The sequence below is a fragment of the Coccinella septempunctata genome, chromosome 2 (genome assembly GCF_907165205.1).
Source record: "Coccinella septempunctata chromosome 2, icCocSept1.1, whole genome shotgun sequence".
Classification (NCBI taxonomy): Eukaryota; Metazoa; Arthropoda; class Insecta; order Coleoptera; family Coccinellidae; genus Coccinella; species Coccinella septempunctata.
In genome coordinates, this window is record NC_058190.1 from 18,970,551 (window position 1) to 18,992,166 (window position 21,616).

The 21,616-nt window shown below is 33.5% G+C and overlaps 3 protein-coding genes and 1 long non-coding RNA gene across 6 annotated transcripts in view; 3 read left to right on the plus strand and 1 right to left on the minus strand.

Annotated features, from left to right (window-relative positions):
* Window positions 1–690: 690 nt before the first annotated feature.
* On the minus strand, window positions 691–1,486 carry LOC123308207. Its single transcript, XR_006537066.1, has 2 exons — window positions 1,216–1,486; window positions 691–1,096 (listed from the first exon to the last, which is right to left on the minus strand). It is a non-coding gene; the product is annotated as an uncharacterized LOC123308207 (long non-coding RNA).
* Window positions 1,487–7,018: 5,532 nt separating this feature from the next.
* On the plus strand, window positions 7,019–10,107 carry LOC123307407. Its single transcript, XM_044889695.1, has 6 exons — window positions 7,019–7,180; window positions 7,255–7,601; window positions 7,746–7,771; window positions 7,830–7,963; window positions 8,754–8,955; window positions 9,020–10,107. Exons 2-6 carry the CDS (start codon window positions 7,346–7,348, stop codon window positions 9,068–9,070), a joined length of 669 nt encoding a protein of 222 aa, XP_044745630.1. The 5' UTR covers window positions 7,019–7,180; window positions 7,255–7,345; the 3' UTR covers window positions 9,071–10,107.
* A 6,962-nt stretch (window positions 10,108–17,069) lies between these two features.
* LOC123307700 overlaps window positions 17,070–21,616 on the plus strand; it is a 322,483-nt gene continuing 317,936 nt past the window's right edge. For 2 of the 3 annotated variants that reach the window (XM_044890107.1, XM_044890106.1), the window contains exon 1: window positions 17,070–17,286. The gene's annotated coding sequence lies outside the window, so the exon portion shown is untranslated. The remainder of the gene's footprint in view (window positions 17,287–21,616) is intronic. The other variant, XM_044890108.1, reaches the window with a different exon arrangement.
* Window positions 19,075–20,155, plus strand: LOC123307705. The gene is made up of 2 exons (XM_044890115.1): window positions 19,075–19,293; window positions 19,352–20,155. The coding sequence occupies exons 1-2, from the start codon at window positions 19,089–19,091 to the stop codon at window positions 19,465–19,467; spliced, it is 321 nt and encodes a 106-aa protein (XP_044746050.1). The 5' UTR covers window positions 19,075–19,088; the 3' UTR covers window positions 19,468–20,155.

The window sequence follows — 21,616 nt, forward strand, 5'->3', positions numbered from 1 at the left end:
AACCTATCAATTTGATTTTGCTTTCGTTTCGCGTGAACTCTCTTTTATCTAATATTGAGCTCCGACAGCTGAAATAACATTTGGAATATTGTTGTTCTAATGATTTATATGCCTAATAAGGAGAATTTTTAGCTTGAAAGTATTTCATTATCAATGAAATGTTCAAGTGTTAGAGACATCAGAATTGCAGTGTAGTTTCAGCTATTTCCTTATGTACTGAATGTAATCTGATAACACAGTAATTTAACTTAATCCTTTTGATAACTTTCAAATCACTGCTGATTTCCTATAATTTTCGTTCATTATGAGAAAATACACAGGAAATGTAAACAATGACAGTTTGAGGTTATCGAGAATTGCATTTAACAATCAAAATTCGGCCATTCGCAAGTCATCGGTGCTACTCGTTTAACCACAGAACACTAATATACAAGAAGTGAAAACTCCTAAGTAATCTGTGGCAACACCAAATGTCATTTGTATGCCGCCATATTTGGTTGTGGAAGTACATATTGAATGGCGGGAATTTTGAATTTACAGGCATACTCTGGCATACTATACCTATATACATATTTTTCGTTGTTTTCACCTTCATTGTAAATTTACAGCTTCTACCATTAATATTGAAAACAGATTTGGAATTCATGATAGAAGCTATAAATTTACATTACATAAAAAATATAATCAAGGTAGGAGAAAGTTAGAATTTCAGCAATTTATTTATTTTTCATAAAAATTCTATAAACAGTATTTTCCAGAGGAGCACATTTATATATCAGTCAGCCAAATGCAAATACATATTGAGGATGAAATATATCAAACAATATGGTATTTGAGAAGAAATAGAATTGTTGATCGTAAAACCTGTTCCCTATATAAAATCTCAGTATAAGCAGAGGAAATGGAAATCAAGTAACATCCACATATATGTATAATACAAAACAACCACGCTAAAAACCTCAGCAAAAATCTGTCCCAATAAAAGCTTAGTTATATTGAATTTATTCACATAATGAGCTATTTAAATTATCGGGACGGCTCGTTCATTGTGATAAATTTTCTTGTTCCCTTGTACATCTCGAAATTGAAAACATATCTGAAACAAAAAAAAAGAGAATGAAGATAGAGAAAGCTTAGTTAATAACATAATAACAAAGTGATTGATGTAGAATTGGAATGATGAGAAATTCAGAGATCAAAAATAGCTCAACCTACCTATCAGAATAGATGAAAATAATATTCAACATTCGTTCGTTCGTAAGTTACATCTTGAATCTGCACTAGAATCTCCTAAATAATCCGCCTCGTTATGTAGTAGGGAAGTAATTTTTCAGTTAAATAATGAAATGTGAATATTAAAAACATGATTTTCGAAACGTCAACAGGTTGTCAATCAAAAGAATTAGGTTAATTTGGTTTTGACTGTCACTTCAACCGGAAATTCATGTCGGCCATATTTGGTTGTAGATTGGATCATAGAAGAGGGAGTTTCACCCCCCTGCGTTTAACGTTCGGTTAACGTACGTCGATGTTTAAGGTATACGTGGGAGACCGCTAGTTTACGTAGGCCGTAAAGCTGACGCTAACGTTAACGTTAAAAACGGACGAATGAGCATGCGTAGATGTCAATTATAACGTTAACGTTTACGTTCATGGCTGCACTTCAAGTCTCTATTCATTGAACTCTCTCCCATAGAGTTCAATGTGAATATTATTGCCGAATCCAAAAATCTAGACGCCCTCTGCCGACTGAATTACGAAACTACTTTGTCAGTACTGCAAAGTTAAAACAAGTTTAGTTCCTTATGTTTTTTCTTATCTCACGTTGTCCAACAAAGTATTATAATTATTATTTGGAAAAGTTATATTGGGATTATTGTCTGGGTTTCTGAATAGAGATATCGACTCCGAAAAAATATTGGAAAAGGTATTTATACCAGTGCTTTCAACTGGCAGGATTTAGGTTAAACGATTTTTCTTTGTGAGAGTTTTCTGCTAAATTCAATTGACGATTTAGAAATACAATTTCATAATTTTCATCCAAATGAATGCTTTTTCCCATCTGTAGAACTTGTTCCATGAGCTGAATCATATTTATGTCTCTTGAAATTTCAGTATGAGGAATACGTATATCATAACATGGAATTTAAATACTTTAAATAGAAACTTCACAAACTCAGTATATGCTGCCTCAACATTATTAGCTAGGTTTAATTCAAGAAAGAATCTGTGGAACAATAGGATTTTGTGTCTAGGTACAGTGGATCACCAATATCATCGCTCGATTTTATTCCACAATTCATCCTTTTCAAATGAAATATTTCCAAAGAATGTTGATCTTTCTTTACGAAACTAAATCAATCAACTCTCTTATATTAGAGAGTTGAAGTGCTGCCATGAACGTAAACGTTAACGTTATAATTGACATCTACGCATGCTCATTCGTCAGTTTTTAACGTTAACGTTAGCGTCAGCTTTACGGCCTACGTAAACTAGCGAAGGTATACTTCCACGTATACCTTTAAACATCGACGTACGTTAACCGAACGTTAAACGAGTAGCACCGATGACTTGCGAATGGCCGAATTTTGACTGTTGAATGCAATTCTCAACAACCTCAAACAGTCATTGTTTATATTTCCCATGTATTTTCTCATAATGAATGAAAGTTATAGGAAATCAGCATTGATTTTGAAGTTTTCAAAAGGATTTAGTTATGAAACTTCGTTATCAGATTACATTCAGTAAAGAAATGGCTGTAACTCAACTGCGATTCTTTTTTCTCTAACACTTAAACATTTCATTGATAATAAAATACTTTCAAGTTGAAAATTCTCTTTATTATGCATATAATCATTAGAACATCAATATTTCAAATATTATTCCAGCTGTCAAAGCTCAATGTTAGATATTAGATAAAAAAGAGTTCCAGCAAAATGAAATCAAAATCCAAATTGAAAGGTTATGTTTAACGTCTGACGTTTCATGATGGCAGCACTTCAACTCAAATTTCATTACAATACGTAAACGTTATATTTGACGTTATTTGTCACGTTAACGTTTACGATCAGGCTAACGTTCTGTGCGCACTTCAACTCTCTATTACTTTTAGCAGAGAGACTCTGCTTTTAGTTATTATAAGTACATTGCAATAGCATTATTTTTGTTTTAAAGTAAGTGGTGTTATTCCTAGTGATTCTTCCGCTAACAGTGTTAGCTTAACGTTGGCATAGCCTACTAGAAGTTCTAGTAGGCTATGACGTTGGTAATGTTAATGAAAGTATTCAATAAATTGGGCAAGTCGCACAGTATTTTAGCAGGAAGTGCCATTATTCATAGCCTACGAGAGTTAGTATTCCTGAAGGAATTTCTCTATTTCAGCACCAGGAGCTTCACATAAATGACTCAAGGATACGACAAAAATGCTTGGACGTTATTATTAATTGAGAGCTGACGTGTACTTATGCTGTTTATTTTTTCACTATAGTTATATTTTGATACTGTTAATATTTTGTACCGATATTTTTACACTATTCCCATTTATATGTATTGGCGAATCCAAAAATCTAGACGCCCTCTGCCGACTGAATTACGAAACTACTTTGTCAGTACTGCAAAGTCAAAACAAGTTTTGTTCCTCATGTTTTTTCTTATCTCACGTTGTCCAACTAAGTATTATAATTATTACTTGGAGAAGTTATATTGAGATTATTGTCTGGGTTTCTCAATAAAAATATTGATTCCGAAAAAATATTGGAAAAGGTATATATACCAGTGCTTTCAACTGGCAGGAGTTAGGTTAAACGATTTTTCTTTGCGAGAGTTTTCTGCTAAATTCAATTGACGATTTAGAAATAAAATTTCATAAATTTCATACTTCCAAATGAATGCTTTTTCTCATCTGTAGAACTTGTTCCATGAGCCGAATCATATTTATGTCCCTTGAGATTTCAGTATGAGGAATACCTCTATATCATAGCACGGAATTGAAATACTTTAAATAGAAACTTCACAAACTCATTATATGCTACCTCAACATATTAGGTAGGTTTAATTCAAGAAAGAATCTGTGAAATAATAGGATTTTGTGTCTAGGTACAGTGGATCACCAATATCATCGCTCGATTTTATTCCACAATTCATTCTTTTCAAATGAAGTAGGTATTTCCAAAGAATGTTGATCTTTCTTTACGAAACTAAATTAATTCACTTCCGATATTTCCGATAAATATCTTGATTTACTAGAAAAACTCTGTTAGGCCGTACAAATCTCGAAAAGAGTACTGACAAACGTCAAAGTTTGTTTTCATTTCGCAGCGCCCTCAACGGTAATTGGATTCGCGAATAGTGAATAGACCTTTTCAATAAAACAGTGCACCTTTTCAAGAAAATTTATTACAACTAAATTACATGAACATTATAATATATACAACGAGAAGACGGCGCCGTAGGGTGGACATGGTCATAACTACTTCAGGAAAATAAGAAAAAAAATCCAGCTCAGTTTTTTATTACATTCCAAATAACTTATGAAATTCTTCGAAAATTAACACCCTCCATAATATTTTAATTTACAACAGCCACAATTTTTCAAATATTTTTGTTATTTTTTTGTATCTGCAACTTAAGTAGTACTGCTACCCACCACATTTCCTAAAACTAGAATACTTATAGTTTTTACAAAAAAAATATCAGAATATGTTCTTCCCATAAAATTTTGAAAGATTTGTACTTTCAGCCCACTTTCCCTCATTTTTTCCAGAACTATTCAACATCAGTGAATAAAAGCATCTTGATAGAGTTAATATCCATCTTAAAATAAAAATAAACAAACAGCATACAGAAAACTAAATTTAACTTCAGAATCAGTTAAATTGCAAGAGCAATTTGCCTCTTTTGTTTTGTAATAAATACAACCTCGTGCAGTACAGGAGCAGTGCTGAAATATGCTTGCACATTCCAGACAAACCTGCTTTGTATGTCTATTTCATCTTTCCAATCTACGGCTGGACTTTACTTTACGGACAGTGACCGATTTTGACGGTAATTTTTTTATATATGCAGTTTTTCATGAAAAAATCGATTGGTACAAGTTTCAACTCCGGCAAGCTTTTAGTTTAGGAGATATGAATTTTTGAAAATTGAAATTCCTCCTACTAAATTTGACATAGTTGTCAAATATGAAGGGTATTTTCATGTTTTGACGTTAAGTTGACTCTAGAACCATAGAATATTAGGATAACATTAATAGAAAATGTACTTTTTCTTATTTTTCTAGTTCTAAATAGAAAAAAAACATTTTCACATGAATTTAAAATTTTCCTCAATATGATATAATATGCAATAACACGCTGTTAAATCATCTATCATAGGTTAGGTTATCGTTATTTCATTTTCATTCAAACTTCTACAAAAAAGTTGAGTTCTTTGAACTGAATCTCTTATAGGCATTTTTTTTGCTAACATTTGCCGTTCATTGATTGAACGTTGCCCGGAGAATACCACGTGGAGGTTGTTAGCTTATTCTCCAGACTCTTCAAAACTCGATGAGCTATCATTAGAGCCTCGTCAATTCGAAGAACATTTTGCCAGATGATCTGAAAAATTTTTAAAAACAAACAGTTACTAACCTTAATCTTTTACTCCTCAAAATATAACCAAAAGATTAATACTACTTACAATACAGCCAAGAATTAACGAAAGAGCTTTCAGTTGATGAATTGGTTCGATTTTGATAACCAAAAACCACTAATCTTTTAATCTTTTGTTTGCGGAACAGCTGATTATGGCTAGTTATGTTATCATTCGAATTAAAAATAATCGTTAATCCGATTATTGAAATAATCGGCATCATCCGATTATTGAAATAATCGGCATCATCCGATTATTGAAATCGAGAATTCGAATGAAAAATAACCTGATTACAGAACCTAACTTTTAACCGTGTTGCATCGTTGCATGGAGATTATGGAGAAATCGGTGAATGAAATAACCTGAAATCTAAAACCTTTGGATTTTGGGCCTCGGCACTAGAGTGTAGAGAATCGGGCAGCTGTGAATGTACATTCTAGAGCTCATGTAAAGGTTGTTAATGGGCATTTAAGTCTTATTACTTCTTTTAACAGGCGTGAAGTAAGACATTTCTCATCTCGGAATTTATTATTCGGAATTGAACGGAAATTAAAACTTCTTTCATTTCTGACTGTATTCAATGATATTTTCGGTAGAACTTGGTCCACCATCAATGACGATAATTGAATCGCAAATCGGTCATTCTACCGATAATAATGAGGTAGGAAGAAATGAAAAAAACTCTTATTTATTTTGGATGCTAAATTCAAAACATCAGTAATAAAACTAATTGATATTGCAGTCCGGTCCTTACCGAGCTTCGAAACTCGATCGAGATAGTTTCGTTTCGAAAACATTCAAATTATGAGATGAATTCGAATGTCTGCTCGACAATCTGCTGCAACCCCACCGTCACCATTCGAATGCTCGATTCTTAGGTTTCAGCATAGACTTAATAAATATATTATTAATTAATAATTACTTAATAAATATATTATTATGTCTATGGGTTTCAGTATAGAACCAAAGGTTTCAGGTTATTTTTAATTCGAATGATCATTCGATTATTGAGATCATTTGAATCGCCATAATCCGATTATGAACAACACTAATTATGGCGAATGCAGCGCCAATATCTTATGACATAAATGTCATTCGTGAATTTACATTACGCACGGCATGGCAACGTTGGATTTATGGAGGGTAGAGAGAAGGAGAACAAACTTCGAGGCTTTTTGGGCCAAAAAGTGTCCGCAAAAAACCGTAAATAGGCCAGGTGGCGCTGGCAACCACTGAACAACATTGAAGTTTATTCGATTTTAAATGTGAAGAACGAAAGAAATTCAATGATTTCAAGCGATAACGACGGTCGTTTTGTAAATATTTTGAATTAACCCTCGTGGTAGTTGGATGGTTTGATTTAGAATTTTAATTTATTGAGTATTGAGATATAGTATTCAGTAGGGAGTTGAATTTTAGTATTGAAACAAGAGCATTCAAATTATATTACCTTCGAAATGTCTAAGTTATGTATGGTGAAGAGTTGTCCAGTTGGTTCAGTTTTGAAACGTGTCTTCCTCAGGGCAAATTATCATTTTTCAAAGCGAATGTGAGTAGAATGAAATTTCTATTATTGTTATTATTTGTAATTAATTACATATAATTATTTTTCTGTCTCAACAGACCCCTGGGAGGATAGAAAGTTGGTCAAAAGCTTTAGAGATTACTTTGAAACCTCATGATTTAGTTTGCCAGTTGCATTTCAAGAGCGAACATGTACAACAAAATTGTTATTAAGGATGTTGTCCATTTACATGAATTACATAGGAAAACACTCAAACCAGAAGCGTTGCCAACAATTCAGCATCAGTTCCACAGTTATGCTGGTGAACATCTTGCGAAAGAGCAAATGTTGCAAGACAAACAAAAGCTTGTACATCAACAACCAGAAATAATACAACATCAAGAAGAAATTGTGAATCAGCACTCACAGCAAGAATCAGAAGTTCCCATAGAACATAATTACTGTGTACAACAATCAGAAAAACCATTGCAATATTTGTTGGACAAATATCAGCAATTCTTGCCCCAGCATTGGGCTTACATACCAAAGCCTGATGGAATAGAATACATTAGGTTGGATCCAGAGACTTGTCTCATTAAAAACCACATAATGGTTAGAGATGATTTAACAGTTTTGGTGAGACTACTTAATTCATTGTCATTCATTAACCATATTCATATGATTTTGTTAACAGGTTATCTTTCCCAATAAGGAAAGACTACATGTAGATGACCAAATTGTCTCGTCACTGCCTGAGGATGTTTATGCATATCTGAAAAGTGTGGAGAAGTGGCCATTGTGTGTTGGCACCCAAATTGAGAATCAAAGGTAATTGATTAATTCTAGATTTTTGACAGGATATAGGAAACGTGGATGGTCCAAAAACTAAACCCAACTAAAGCCGACGTTTCGCGGATATATTTCCACTTCTTCAGGGCTACAAAAGATACAACTTTTCAAAGATCTTATCTTACATAAATCTAATCATATAAAATCCATCAACACAGAATGCAATAAAGGCTGAAATAACATTTAACATTTCCAAGAGTACGAAACAAAATTAAAAAATCCAACAAGCTCTTTTTATTATTACCTATTATTTTCTTTTATGATTCAAAAAGGAGTAAAACATGAACTACACTTACATAATCAAAAATACACAAATTTATCAACTTCTTCGGAAAATAAATTAGATTGGACGAAAAACTGACTTGAAACACTCACCAAAGCTGAAATTATGTTTTCCACTCGATGGATCTTAAAAACAGTGTGATGAACAATACAGACCAGAGACCCATGGAAACTCGAAAAACTTCGTCAGAAAATTCTATATTGTTTCGATCAATGCAGTGCATCACCTTCAATGAATGTGCCTAAACTGATGCGATCCCCCGTATCGTGTTTATGACAGGTGGAATGAGCCATATGAAACCAATTTGTTATCAACATAATTAATATATTTTATTTATCTTTTTTGTCTTGTTTTGAAATTATCTAGTTGGGTATTTAATTTTGAAAAGGTCCAAAATGCCAGTGTATACCAAGCTCAAGTTCTGGGTATCAGTAATTGATTAAATGCAGCCAATAGCATGATTTTCATATATTGCAACATTTTCAGTTTTTCGAAAGGATGTCAAGGAGTTATTGTTGGACATGGAATGTATAAAAGAATGCAACAAAATCTTCGATGTCAATCATGTCGAGTCCTCCGAAAGAAACTCAATGATAGAAAGGGTGGCAATAGTGTTCAGGAAAAATGGATTATATTTAAGCGTAAGAAGGGTAGTACGCTGAAACAATGTAATCGTTTACAGAAAAAAGTGAGTATTAAATCATATTTACTTCTTTACTACAGGGTCTCTATCAATTATTGTAACATTGCAGTGTGGGTGTTCCCAGCTTGGAGAAGATGAAACCACAGTATTCTGCAGCTAGAAGATATTGGCTAGCTCTCTGAGTGATGGCAGATATTAGTTAAATTTATAGAGATCCCATAGAATGTGTTATTCATAATTCATTGTTCATCATAGCATAACATGAAATCATTAAATTGTTTTTTTTTAATTGAATAATGTCTTATACTAGTAGTAGTAGTAGTAACAGTTGTTTATACTTATATTATTTCATGTACAATGTAGGTTTTCCCAGCTTGATATTATTCATAGAAATTTTGAATTTGAATTATCGTGTCTTCTTTTGATAACTGTGGTATCTGAAAAGATGTAGGGCAATGCAGGTAGCATTTTTAGTTGGCTTTCACATTTTGAAGGGCAACACATAAATATATTAACGAATAATTCCAGAAAATAGGATGATGGCAGGAATGAAATTCTCGGAAAACTGGAAAAATACGGAGGGTTGTTTTATTCCAGTTTGGATTTATTTCTGCTAACAAAGCAGTTAGAAAAGTGTATTCTAAAAACTGTGGCTGAAATGACCCTCAATATTGATCTCATAGAGGAAATCAAGAAGCAAAGAGTGCAGCTAGATGGATATGAGTCGCACAAAGTAGAGCTGACAAAAAAAAATTATAGATTTCTATATAGTTATGCGTGCCAGGTTTTTGGCCAGGTCAGATAATAAAAACCATGAAGCCAGTAGGGCAAAAATGAAGATGCATAAAAAAAATGCAAAATTGCTGACTTGAATGTGTATGCATGTTGGTTTTGAGAATAAATAAATATTTCTTTTCAATTTTGTTCTAAATTCCTCTCCTTACTAATTAAACCTTTTTTATTACAAACCTCCATATAATTGCTTGCGAATCGTGATTCGCACTTATTTTATTGATAGAAAAACAGTGAAAAGAGCCATTTGCTAAAGCAGATTCAACTAAATAAATATGCATTTAATTAACAATTTATGTTCTTCAAATTTTAATGAGATGGATATGATTCTCGGATAAGATATAACGATTTTTTTCGCACGATACATAACTGAGTTGAAGACGGAAACTACACAACTTAGAATAATCATCTGTATTAACAATCCACTTTCATTCTTTACTTAATATATATATATATATGGACGATGTCGCAATTCATAATCCTTAAATATACATAAACGTACATTATATTTATTATATTATATACCGTAAAATGGGGTTACTTTGAACGGTTTTTTGTTTTGAATCTATATATCTCCAGTAAGGCAGTGAATGAAAAATTCCAAAAAAATATATGTTACGGGCGTCAGTTCGTCCTTTCTAATGACAAAAAAATGAGATCTCAAAACGATCAATAACCTTTTTTTTTTAATTAATTTGTGGCTGTTCAAAGTAACCCCGCAGTCGGGGTTACTTTGAAAGCATATAATGAAACCATGCAATTTCAATGTAACTCCACAGATAAGGTTTCTTTGAACACTTCAAAACTAGAAACTTCTTGTTTTCGAAAGAAAAAAAAATTTATTCAACAGAAATACACAATTTACATAAAACGAGGACGCTTCACGAAAAGACTTCTTTTTTGATTTCATTTCACTTAGAGCTTTCTCTAAGGCTTCTGGTGTAAAGTTGGCATATTTTCTTGCTCCAATTGTTCTTTTATAAGAGCGGACCATTTTCAGCAAGATAATAATAGAGCTGGGGCTTCATTGATCACGTGCTAGGGCTTCATTGAACACGGTTCAAAGTAACCCCGAAAACGATGTCTAACCTCATTGTTGTAATAAAAAATTCATACAAAAAAAGTAAGTTGAAATATTTCAAATTGTTTCAATATAGCTCTGCTATGAAAATGTATTGGTGTAGCAAATATATTTTGTGAACATTTAGAGTGAATACTTACGGCTGCAGCAACAGAAGTTTGCACACCTTTTCGAACGTTACTTTTTTAGATTAGAAATGAAATGCCGAGATTGCCTACTTCATAGAAATAAGTTTCATACCAGTGTTGACATACCATTCTTAAATGTGTGACGAATTGAGTGGTGAAAACTAGATGTCGCTAAACCTAATGATTATTTCAATATGAGTCAATATAACGAAATTTATTTTTTGTTCAAAGTAGCCACGTGGTTCAAAGTAACCCCGTTTTACGGTACATATTTGCTGCAAGAATGATATTCTGAATTCTCATGATAAACTTCTTATGGATTGAAAATATCCGCCATCAATATTGATCAAGCTTCGTGGAAACGGGTTATATATTATTCGTTTCTTATTAATTAACATTGATCTCCAATATCGTCATTGTCTTTGTTGACAATCACTGCAGTTGAATCATGAACCATGAACGAATCAATGGTCGCATTCAGCGGACGGAGCGCAAAACGCTTCTGCTACCCATCGGTAGCGGACAGTAGCGGTAGCGGTCGGGAACATGTTGAACGTTCGCTGGCAAGCCGAGATAGGATAAGGCAGTCCAACATCAGCTGATTAGTTGAAAAGTCTGTAGGAAAGACGTAAACAAACGGATTTTTTGAGTTTCGTTAACCTTGTGCAGGTTAAGTCAGTTTTTTTTTGTGAAAAACATAACCTAGAATTCTGACGAATTACTTTGTTGCTCTAGTATATTTCCTATAACTTATTTAACATCCTTCTTTATTACCTTCCATCAATTTTCATTTCATTTTCCTCAACAAACTCAAGCTCGTGCATCTTCCACACTAAATAACAACTACCTACTCAGTTCAAGTCCAACTCATAAAGTAAGTCAATGGGTCTGTTCTGTGGTCCAACTTTCGCTCCTTTCCGCTACCGCTACCTAGCACAAATCAAATCCGCTCCCAAAAGTGGCGTCACAGAAGCACAGAACAGACTTACTTTATGAGTGGCGTCCGCTCCAGAACGTGTTGAGAATGTAGCGCATAGCGCATATGTCACCGAACGTTTACGCTAGCGTTTGGTAACAGTCATGTAACAGTTGCGCAACTGTTTCGTCCGCTGAATGCGACCAATGAAATTTGTATAATAATGTCATGATTCTTCTATTTAAAAAAGGCGCGAACACTGTGCATCTCTGTCAATACATCTTCGATGTATTGACCGCCATATTGAAATATTTTGACAGGTGATTGGATTGCCTAATTGCATTCATTGAACTCTATGGCATCGCGATACAGGCAAAATGAGGAAGAGTGAAAGGGAAGATGTAGAGCAACCTTTCCACAGAACAGACCCATACTTGACTACTTGACTTACTTTATGAACCTTTCTCTCTCGCACGCCGTTGCTATTAGCAACGTAAACATTTCAATGTGCGGGAATGAAAGAATGAACTATTCGAACTGAAAATATTTTAAGGTTTGATACTGATTGGAAAAATTCACTTCTTTCTCTATTTCCTAAATTGTTCAAATCTTTCAACGAGTCGGTTAATTCGTACTAAAAATAATTAATCATTAGTTTGTCATTCTAATCGAAATTTCTAAAAATTTTGCACTTTTTTTAGTGATTTATGATGTTAATCATAATTTCCTGAATTTCGGGAACGAAATTTTTAATAATCACCCTTGCAGCCTCGATGAATTAATAAAATAGAAGCTTTAGAGTAATTTGAATATAAATACTAATTATAATCTTGAGGCAAGAATATAGGAAATGATCTCCTGAAAAGCCTCGGATAAAGCTTTGGAATCATATGAAAAGCAGTGTCAGCAAAGACAGAGTTGTCTCTGGAGCAGAAACAGTCGTCTCTGGTGTCAGTGCGAGAGATTTTAAATATTCCAAATAGTTCAATATATAAAAGGAATCATTACAAAAAATAAAGAACAAAATTGCTGAAATATTTTTATTTAACATAATTGGGACAAAAATGTTACATTTGCTTAACAATTATTAAATAAAATTAATTTAGTCATTTTCTGACGAATAGTAGAAGATCCCCATGAAGTTCATCATTCATTAATTTTGATTGATGGAACATTCTACACTAGCCCTAGTGCACTCTTCATGGTCGAAATAAATCCTAAACCGAATGTCTTTCGATAGTGTAAAAGAATGTTGGTATCATCAATTTCCAATGATTCTAAATATTCTATAGTTTCACTGAAAATTTCCTCAACATACCTCAGGGAAGAAGATCTAATTGGAGCTTTAAACCCTCTCCGGAACAGATTTCTAGAATTAAGAATGTCAAACACTCTATCAATTTTTCTAATGATTTCAACGGTAGCCACACTATCTTCGAATTGTAAGTTCTTACATTTGTTATCAAGAAATTCCATAGCATCTGCTACCCCATTACTCATTATTTGAGTAGCTAATCTGACATTTATAATTCTATTTTTATAATTGATATACTGAGATGAGAGGGAATTAGCCAACCTTAGACCTTCCTCCATTTGAACTTTTTCTAATTCCTTGACAAACTGCCAAGAAATGTTTCCTGTGGGGGACTGCAAATTTTTTTCTGCAAATGTATTTCTACGGATACCAATTTTTCCTTCCTCTAGCTTTGGTCCAAAGTTGTAAAGTAAAAGGTTTTCGGAGAGGGAACCTAAAAAAATGAAAAACATAAGGCATAATTCCTAATTATTTACTGCTTCTCTCGTTTTGTGGATTCTCACTTCTGTAAAACTGTTCAGGATGGATTGGTTTATGTGATACCAACACTTCACAGAAAAAATATTATATTATATTTATGTCCCCTGCATTATGGCATCCGTTTCCAACACAATACTGGACCATTGTTGTTATGAAATTCTTCTTATTCAAAATGTTTTTTGTTACTGCAAAAACCACTTTTGTCACTCTGGGAAACACATAGACTTAAAAAGCACTCACCAAAAAACTATATTTATGCTTTGAAAAAGCACAAGAAATTCTGTTCAACAGCTAACTTGACTTGATATATAGACATTTTTCGAGTTTCTTAGGAATGTAAATCGGAAGTATATGGCTTCTAAACAATTTTTCACCATGATTTTTACTAAAATACTGACAAAAAGACATTAAACAATGTAATTTAAAATTTATCTACGAAAATGACATTTAAATTTAGGTTATAACAGTGTAAACAAAAACACGCTAGAGAGAGAAAGGTTGCTCTGCATCTTCCCTCTCTCTCGGTCACAATTTTCTACGACCTACGAAGCAGTTCCCATAGACCATATTAGTGAGGTTAGGCGGGAAATTTGAATCGCGATCCATCCGTGGATCTGGTCCCTGAATTCCCTATGCATTTCTTATGGGACTAAAAATGCCGCGTACTTCTCGCCTGTTTTTGGATATTTTAGCGAATTTCTTAAGATTTATTTCTGTTGGAATGTGTTCTATGATCCTTTCTTAACAAGTTGAAAACAAAATTTCGTAATAAAATGGTAAATTTTTTTAATAATGGATAAATATAAAATTGGTCAGCAAGATCCATGCAAGTTTGTCGTAGCTTCATTTCGTTTCTAACCTCTGACGCTGACATCATTCTAACGCGCAAGCGTAGCATGTCATTTTCTTTGTTACGGTCATTGAACTCTATGGGAACTGGAATGGCTTCGTAGGTAGCAAAATTCGTCGAAAATTGTGACCGAGAGAGAGGGAAGAAGTAGAGCAACCTTTCTCTCTCTAGCGTGTTTTTGTTTACACTATTATAACCTAAATTTAAATGTCATTTTCGTAGATAAATTTTAAATTACATTGTTTAATGTCTTTTTGTCAGTATTTAAGTAAAAATCATGGTGAGAAATTGTTTAGAAGCCATATACTTCCGATTTACATTCCTAAGAAACTCGAAAAATGTCTATATATCAAGTCAAGTTAGCTGTTGAACAGAATTTCTTGTGCTTTTTCAAAGCTTAAATATAGTTTTTTGGTGAGTGTTTTTTAAGTCTATGTGTTTCCCAGAGTTACAAAAGTGGTTTTTGCAGTAACAAAAAACATTTTGAATAAGAAGAATTTCATAACAACAATGGTCCAGTATTGTGTTGGAAACGGATGCCATAATGCAGTTGACATAAATATAATATAATATTTTTTATGTGAAGTGTTGGTATCACATAAACCAATCCATCCTGAACAGTTTTACAGAAGTGAGAATCCACAAAAGGAGAGAAGCAGTAAATAATTAGGAATTATGCCTTATGTTTTTCATTTTTTTAGGTTCCCTCTCCGAAAACCTTTTACTTTATACCTTTGGACCAAAGCTACAGGAAGGAAAAACTGGTATCTGTAGAAATACATTTGCAAAAAAAATTTGCAGTCCCCCACAGGAAACATTTCTTGGCAGTTTGTCAAGGAATTAGAAAAAGTTCAAATGGAGGAAGGTCTAAGTTTGGCTAATTCCCTTTCATCTCAGCATATCAATTGTAGAAATAGAATTATGAATGTCAGATTAGCTACTCAAATAATGAGTAATGGGGTAGCAGATGCTATGGAATTTCTTGATAACAAATGTAAGAACTTACAATTTGAAGATAGTGCCGCTACCGTTGAATTCATTAGAAAAATTGATAGAGTGTTTGACATTCTTAATTCTAGAAATCTGTTCCGGAGACAGTTTAAAGCTCCAATTAGATCTTTTTCCCTGAGGTATGTTGAGGAAATTTTCAGTGAAACTATAGAATATTTAGAATCATTGGAAATTGATGATACCAACATTCTTTTTCACTATCGAAAGACATTCGCTTTAGGATTTATTTCGACCATGAAGAGTGCACTAGGGCTAGTGTAGAATGTTCCATCAATCAAAATTAATGAATGATGAACTTCATGGGGATCCTCTACTATTCGTCAGAAAATGACTAAATTAATTTTATTTAATAATTGCTAAGCAAATGTAACATTTTTGTCCCAATTATGTTGAATAAAAATATTTCAGCAATTTTGTTCTTTACTTTTTGATATGATTCCTTTTATATATTGAACTATTTGGAATATTTAAAATTTCTCGCACTGACACCAGAGACGACTGTCTCTGCTCCAGAGACAACTCTGTCTTCGCTGACACTGCTTTTCATATGATTCCAAAGCTTTATCCGAGGCTTTTCAGAAGATCATTTCCTCATATTCTTGCCTCAAGATTATAATTAATATTTATATTCAAATTACTCTAAAGCTTCTATTTTATTAATTCATCAAGGCTGCAAGGGTGATTATTAAAAATTTCGTTCCCAAAATTCAGGAAATTATGATTAACATCATAAATCACTAAAAAAAGTGCAAAATTTTTAGAAATTTCGATTAGAATGACAAACTAATGATTAATTATTTTTAGTACGAACCGACTCGTTGAAAGATTTGAACAATTTGGAAAATAGAGAAGGAAGTGAATTTTTCCAATCAGTATCAAACCTTTAAATATTTTCAGTTCGAATAGTTCATTCTTTCATTCCCGCACATTGAAATGTTTACGTTGCTAATAGCAACGGCGTGCGAGAGAGAAAGGTTGCTCTACATCTTCCCTTTCACTCTTCCTCATTTTGCCTGTATCGCGATGCCATTCCAGTTCCCCATAGAGTTCAATGGTTACGGTTCATGATTGACGTATAGCAGAAATGATCTACGACATACGGATATATTCCGTATAATAATGTGTTCAATTTTGATTTTAGGACATATAAAAGTATATTGTGATGTAAAATGTACTTGGAAACCACCTCTAATAATTGCGGCACCCAATTTTGCATGTCTTTATATTAACATTTATTTCTAGCTAGCGATATTCCATCTTAAAGTCGATTCTCATGTAAAAAAATTTGAATATGGATCTCCCGCCAACTGAGTGATTCTAACCTCACTAATATGGTCTATAGAGTTCAATGATTGCATTGAACTCTATGGGAACTCCGAACTCATAGAGTTCAATGCCTAATTGAAACTCACTGGAAGGGCGCGTCCATGTGTTTTATAGGTCTATGGTTTCCATAGTCGTTGTCTATCTAGCTGCTAGAAGATGGCGCGAAGAAAGACATCTGCAGGGTTCTACTTTCAGCTAACCGCATATTACATCATCAACTAGTTGCAGGCAAAATAAACCAGATGGTACTGCCGTTCGACTCTTACGTTTGACAGACACATTTGCAACGATCGTAGCGCGTTCACTGTTCATTTGTCGAACTCCGAAAATAAATAAACCACTTCTTACTTTACAGAGAGAAGAGGGAGAATCCTGGTGTAATGACAGTTTTATGTGTACTGGTGAAAATTAATTGAGTTGTTGTGTATAGGTACTTGGGTGTTTTTCCTTTCGACATTGTTCTTGGAATTCTTTGAGGTAAGTTAGTTTTTGAATTAATGGAATCAATGTTGGTTTAAGTTATCAAATCGAAATTTGGGAGTAACATTGATCAAAAAGGCCGTGTCCGGTGTACTGACTGTGCCCACGTTGGTGGGCGCCCTTACGGAGGTCGCTAGTAAGCGATAAATTTTGGAACCATAAAAATTCCTCGGAAAATTTCTTGGATCACTTATACAATGAAACCGAAAAATTGTGGTTTCAGAAAAATTATCTATCTCTCAGAACTATAACTTTTTGAACTAGGCCTATCATTCACTGAATTTTTTTTCTTGAATATTCTCAGGTTTTTTCTATTTCTCCTCCTTATAGGTTTGATTTTTGCATGGAGGTGTTAAGTTGGCTCAACAATTGTTTAAATCAATAAACAAAATGAATAAATTGATTCAAAAGTAGAAGATTTTCCTCGAACGAATGGATTTGCCATTATCATACTCCATATGCGAAGTGATACAAAAATCTTCCACCCATTATTAAGTATTATTTCTTTGGTATAATATGTTTTCCTCTTACTTATATACTGGTGGCCCACCGCAGATGAGGAGCTCATTTGGCGGGAGTAAATAAAGATATTTTGAAAATATTTTTTTGTTATGTGTGTGGGGTGTTCTAAAGCACAATTTCAAATTATTTTCAGGGTGTTCGAAAACAAAGATATAGACCAAAGTAACATTTTGTGAATGTAACACCCTGTATTTGACTTCAAAGATGGAATGGCAAGCAGGCAAGCCCAAAATATGATAAGTTTCTTGAGAACACTTGTCCTTATACCTTGAAAGTGTAGTTACTATAGGCGAATCCAAAAATCTAGACGCCCTCTGCCGACTGAATTACGAAACTACTTTGTCAGTACTGCAAAGTCAAAACAAGTTTCTTTTCTTATGTTTTCTTTTATCTCACGTTGTCCAACAAAGTATTATAATTATTATTTGTAGATGTTATATTGGGATTATATTGTCTGGGTTTCTGAATAGAATTAATATTGATTACGAAAAAATATTGGAAAGGTATTTATACCAGCGCTTTCAACTGGCAGGTTTTAGGTCAAACGATTTTTCTTTGCGAGAGTTTTCTGCTAAATTCAATTGATGATTCATAAATACAATTTCATAATTTTCTTACTTCCAAATGAATTCTCTTTCTCATCTGTAGAACTTGTTCCATGAGCTGAATCATATTTATGTCTCTTGAGATTTCAGTATGAGGAATGCCTATATCAAAAAATGGAATTAAAATATTTCAAATATTTCACATAAACGCTCTAGTTATCAAGATGTATAGTTTCAACCTCCTTCACAAACTCCGAATGTATATGCTACCTCAACATTATTACCTAGGTTTACTTCAAGAAGGAATCTGCGAAATAATAGGAATTTGTGTCTAGGTACACTGGATCACTAATATCATCGATCGATTTTATTCCACAATTCATCCCTTTCAAATGAAGTATTTCCAAAGAATGTTGATCTTTCTTTACGAAACTAAATCAATCAATTCACTTCCGTACTTCCGATATTTCCGATCGAGTTTCCGATAAATATCAAAATATCTTGATTTACTAGAAAAACTCTGTTAGGCCGTACAAATCTCGAAAAGAGTACTGACAAACGTCAAAGTTTGTTTACATTTCGCAGCGCCCTCAACGATAATCGGATTCGCGACTTATTACCTAAGATGGCTAAAACACTGGTGTGTGCACTTCATAGAGAAAGGGTCTCTGGTGCACTTGTCACTTTTTGCAAGCATCGACATTTCAGAAAATCGGGGATATTCGCGATTCAATGGTAGGTTGCGCCCTCTATAAACATTCGTGTTGTGACATCTACACAAGTAGGTCGAATCAGTGTAAACAGAAGGAAATTTGTGTAGTTTCGTTATTTTTGTACGCAAGAATGATGGCTAATAATGAAAATGGTGTATTCCTAAGCCTCAAGAAGTATTTTAGATATTTAGGATCCATTCCTACTAACAGAAATTCATTAGAAGGTGAGTAAATGCAAATTTATGAATGAAATATTCATTGACCAAACAATAAACATTTTAGATTTAGGAGAAGCAGTCTTGAATGCCGGGCATATTATGATGTGTGGAAATTTGGGAAAGAGCAGCAGAGTCATTGAAATTTTGGTTTGTGTTTGCAAACATGTAAGGCCGGTTTAGGAGGAAGGTGCAAACATATTTCAGCAATTCTATTAGAGTGCACCAGGTGGTATAAATTCAATGTATTTGATGTCTGAATCAGGACTTGCTATTTCACAATCATATATACACAATATAATTGTTAGTTTTTTTGCTGTTCCTTGTGTTTTTTGTTTCAGGTGTGACCTTCTCAAACTTGAGAAAATTTCAGGCACCGACCTAAAATGCTGGTGGAAAAAGAAAAAAAAGAGACGAAATTTGGCCCACAAATGCATTTCAAATGCCCTCAGTGTATTATCACATACAATGAATTGGCTATGTTCAATTCTTCAAATGTATGTATGACAACTGAATCCAATAAAGCTCTCTGGATAGCAAGAAAGAAAATTTCGAGTCACTGGTTCTCGATGCTATGATCTGTATACCAATTCGAAAAATTATTGGGAAGAGAAATGTAGAACATATTTCTATCCCAAGCAATTTTCGAATGTTTATACCAGACATGGTATAAAATATGAACCATTGGTTCCAGAAATTTTCTAAAAGAAGACGGGGTTGTCAGTACTGAAGATGGGCCTAAAAATATGCAGAAGCGAACCTTGGAAAACATTACATTTGTTCGAATAGTTAAGTTTCTGTGACATTTTAAATTAAAAAATTAAGTATGTATATGTTATGTTTTTTCATTAATTAAAGAATTATGTATGTATGTATTAAGTGTTTATACATATCTGTACCTATCCTGGAGATTTGAATTAATTCTTTGAAAAGATTAGGAGTGTGGTAGTACTGGTAATGATTTGAAAGCAATACAATTCAATTCAATAATGTAAATTATTCTGTTTGGGAAAAAAATGAAAGGACACCATGTCCCTTTTGGCACAACTATTGCATCCATAAACGCAACAAAACACTTTCGATTTCGACATTTTGACTAATTTATCATCCATCTCAATTTACAAATATATAAACCGAAACAATATAAATCACTGAATTCTTCAAACCAAGTGTTTACTGTTTGTTTTATAGATGGACGATCTGAAAACCAAGCTAAACAACTTCTTCAACCTACTTCTGGAGTTTTAAATTTTCGCCACCAGGTGGCCTGAAGATGAACTTGAATCGCCAATGGGATCAGTTTCGTGGCGGCGCCACCATGTCATTTGCTTCGTTCTATCCTTGTTCTACCAAAGGAAGTCCAATGAACTCTCGTTTTATTTTGTTTTGCGTTCATATATCGAATATCGATCAACGAGTTCAAAATATGAACTGGCCCATTTTGTCAGCTGTTAAGGATTATTTGTGATTTACCCTTTAATTTTCTTTGTAAAAACAAATCCTTCAATATTTTCAACACTATCGAATAAGGGTTCGAAGGAGTATTTACTATTTTTCTTCAAGATAATTTCCGTTTGACAAATTGAATTCGTGAGGGGGATAATTCAATATGATATTAATAAAACACAGTTGATTGGTCAAATATCCAATATATTCAGTTGACGGAACGGGAATTTTCACTATATCTACTCAGGAAGAATATAAAATATACCCCTCCTCCAACCCTCTGATGTTGAAAAATCTTGATACAGTAAAACTTTTTACACTATCAATTTAGTTCAACTTCAGAGGGTTGGAGGAGGGGTAGTTTTTGATGCACAAATTATTTCACCCTATAGGTCTTGTTCAGTATGTTGGTGAGAACCCATTTCCATCAAAAAACCCGAGCAACGGGTTTTTTTCACACTTTTTACTGTATCAAGATAGTTCAACATTAGAGGGTTGGAGGAGGGGTAGTTTTTAATGCACAAATTATTTCACCCTATAGGTCTTGTTCAGTATGTTGGTGAGAACCCATTTCCATCAAAAAACCCCGAGCAATGGTTTTTTTTCACACTTTTTACTGTATCAAGATAGTTCAACATTAGAGGGTTGGAGGAGGGGTAGTTTTTAATGCACAAATTATTTCACCCTATAGATCGTGTTCAGTATGTGGGTAACAACACATATTCATCAAAAAACTACGAGCAACGGTTTTTTTTCACACTTTTTACAGTATCAAGATTTTTCAACTTCAAAGGGTTGGAGGGGGGTAGTTTTTGATGCACAAATTATTTCACCCTATAGATCGTGTTCAGTATGTGGGTAACAACCCATATTCATCAAAAAACTA

Bases quoted from the DNA above. Each gene is read 5' to 3' on its own strand.
- LOC123307407 (XM_044889695.1), top strand. From the start codon at position 7,346: ATGTACAACAAAATTGTTATTAAGGATGTTGTCCATTTACATGAATTA. The intron at 7,602-7,745 runs TACAACAATCAG...AAAACCACATAA, and splicing joins CATAGAACATAATTACTGTG to TGGTTAGAGATGATTTAACA. The intron at 7,772-7,829 runs GTGAGACTACTT...TTTTGTTAACAG, and splicing joins GAGATGATTTAACAGTTTTG to GTTATCTTTCCCAATAAGGA.
- LOC123307705 (XM_044890115.1), top strand. From the start codon at position 19,089: ATGGTAGGTTGCGCCCTCTATAAACATTCGTGTTGTGACATCTACACA. The intron at 19,294-19,351 runs GTGAGTAAATGC...TAAACATTTTAG, and splicing joins TAACAGAAATTCATTAGAAG to ATTTAGGAGAAGCAGTCTTG.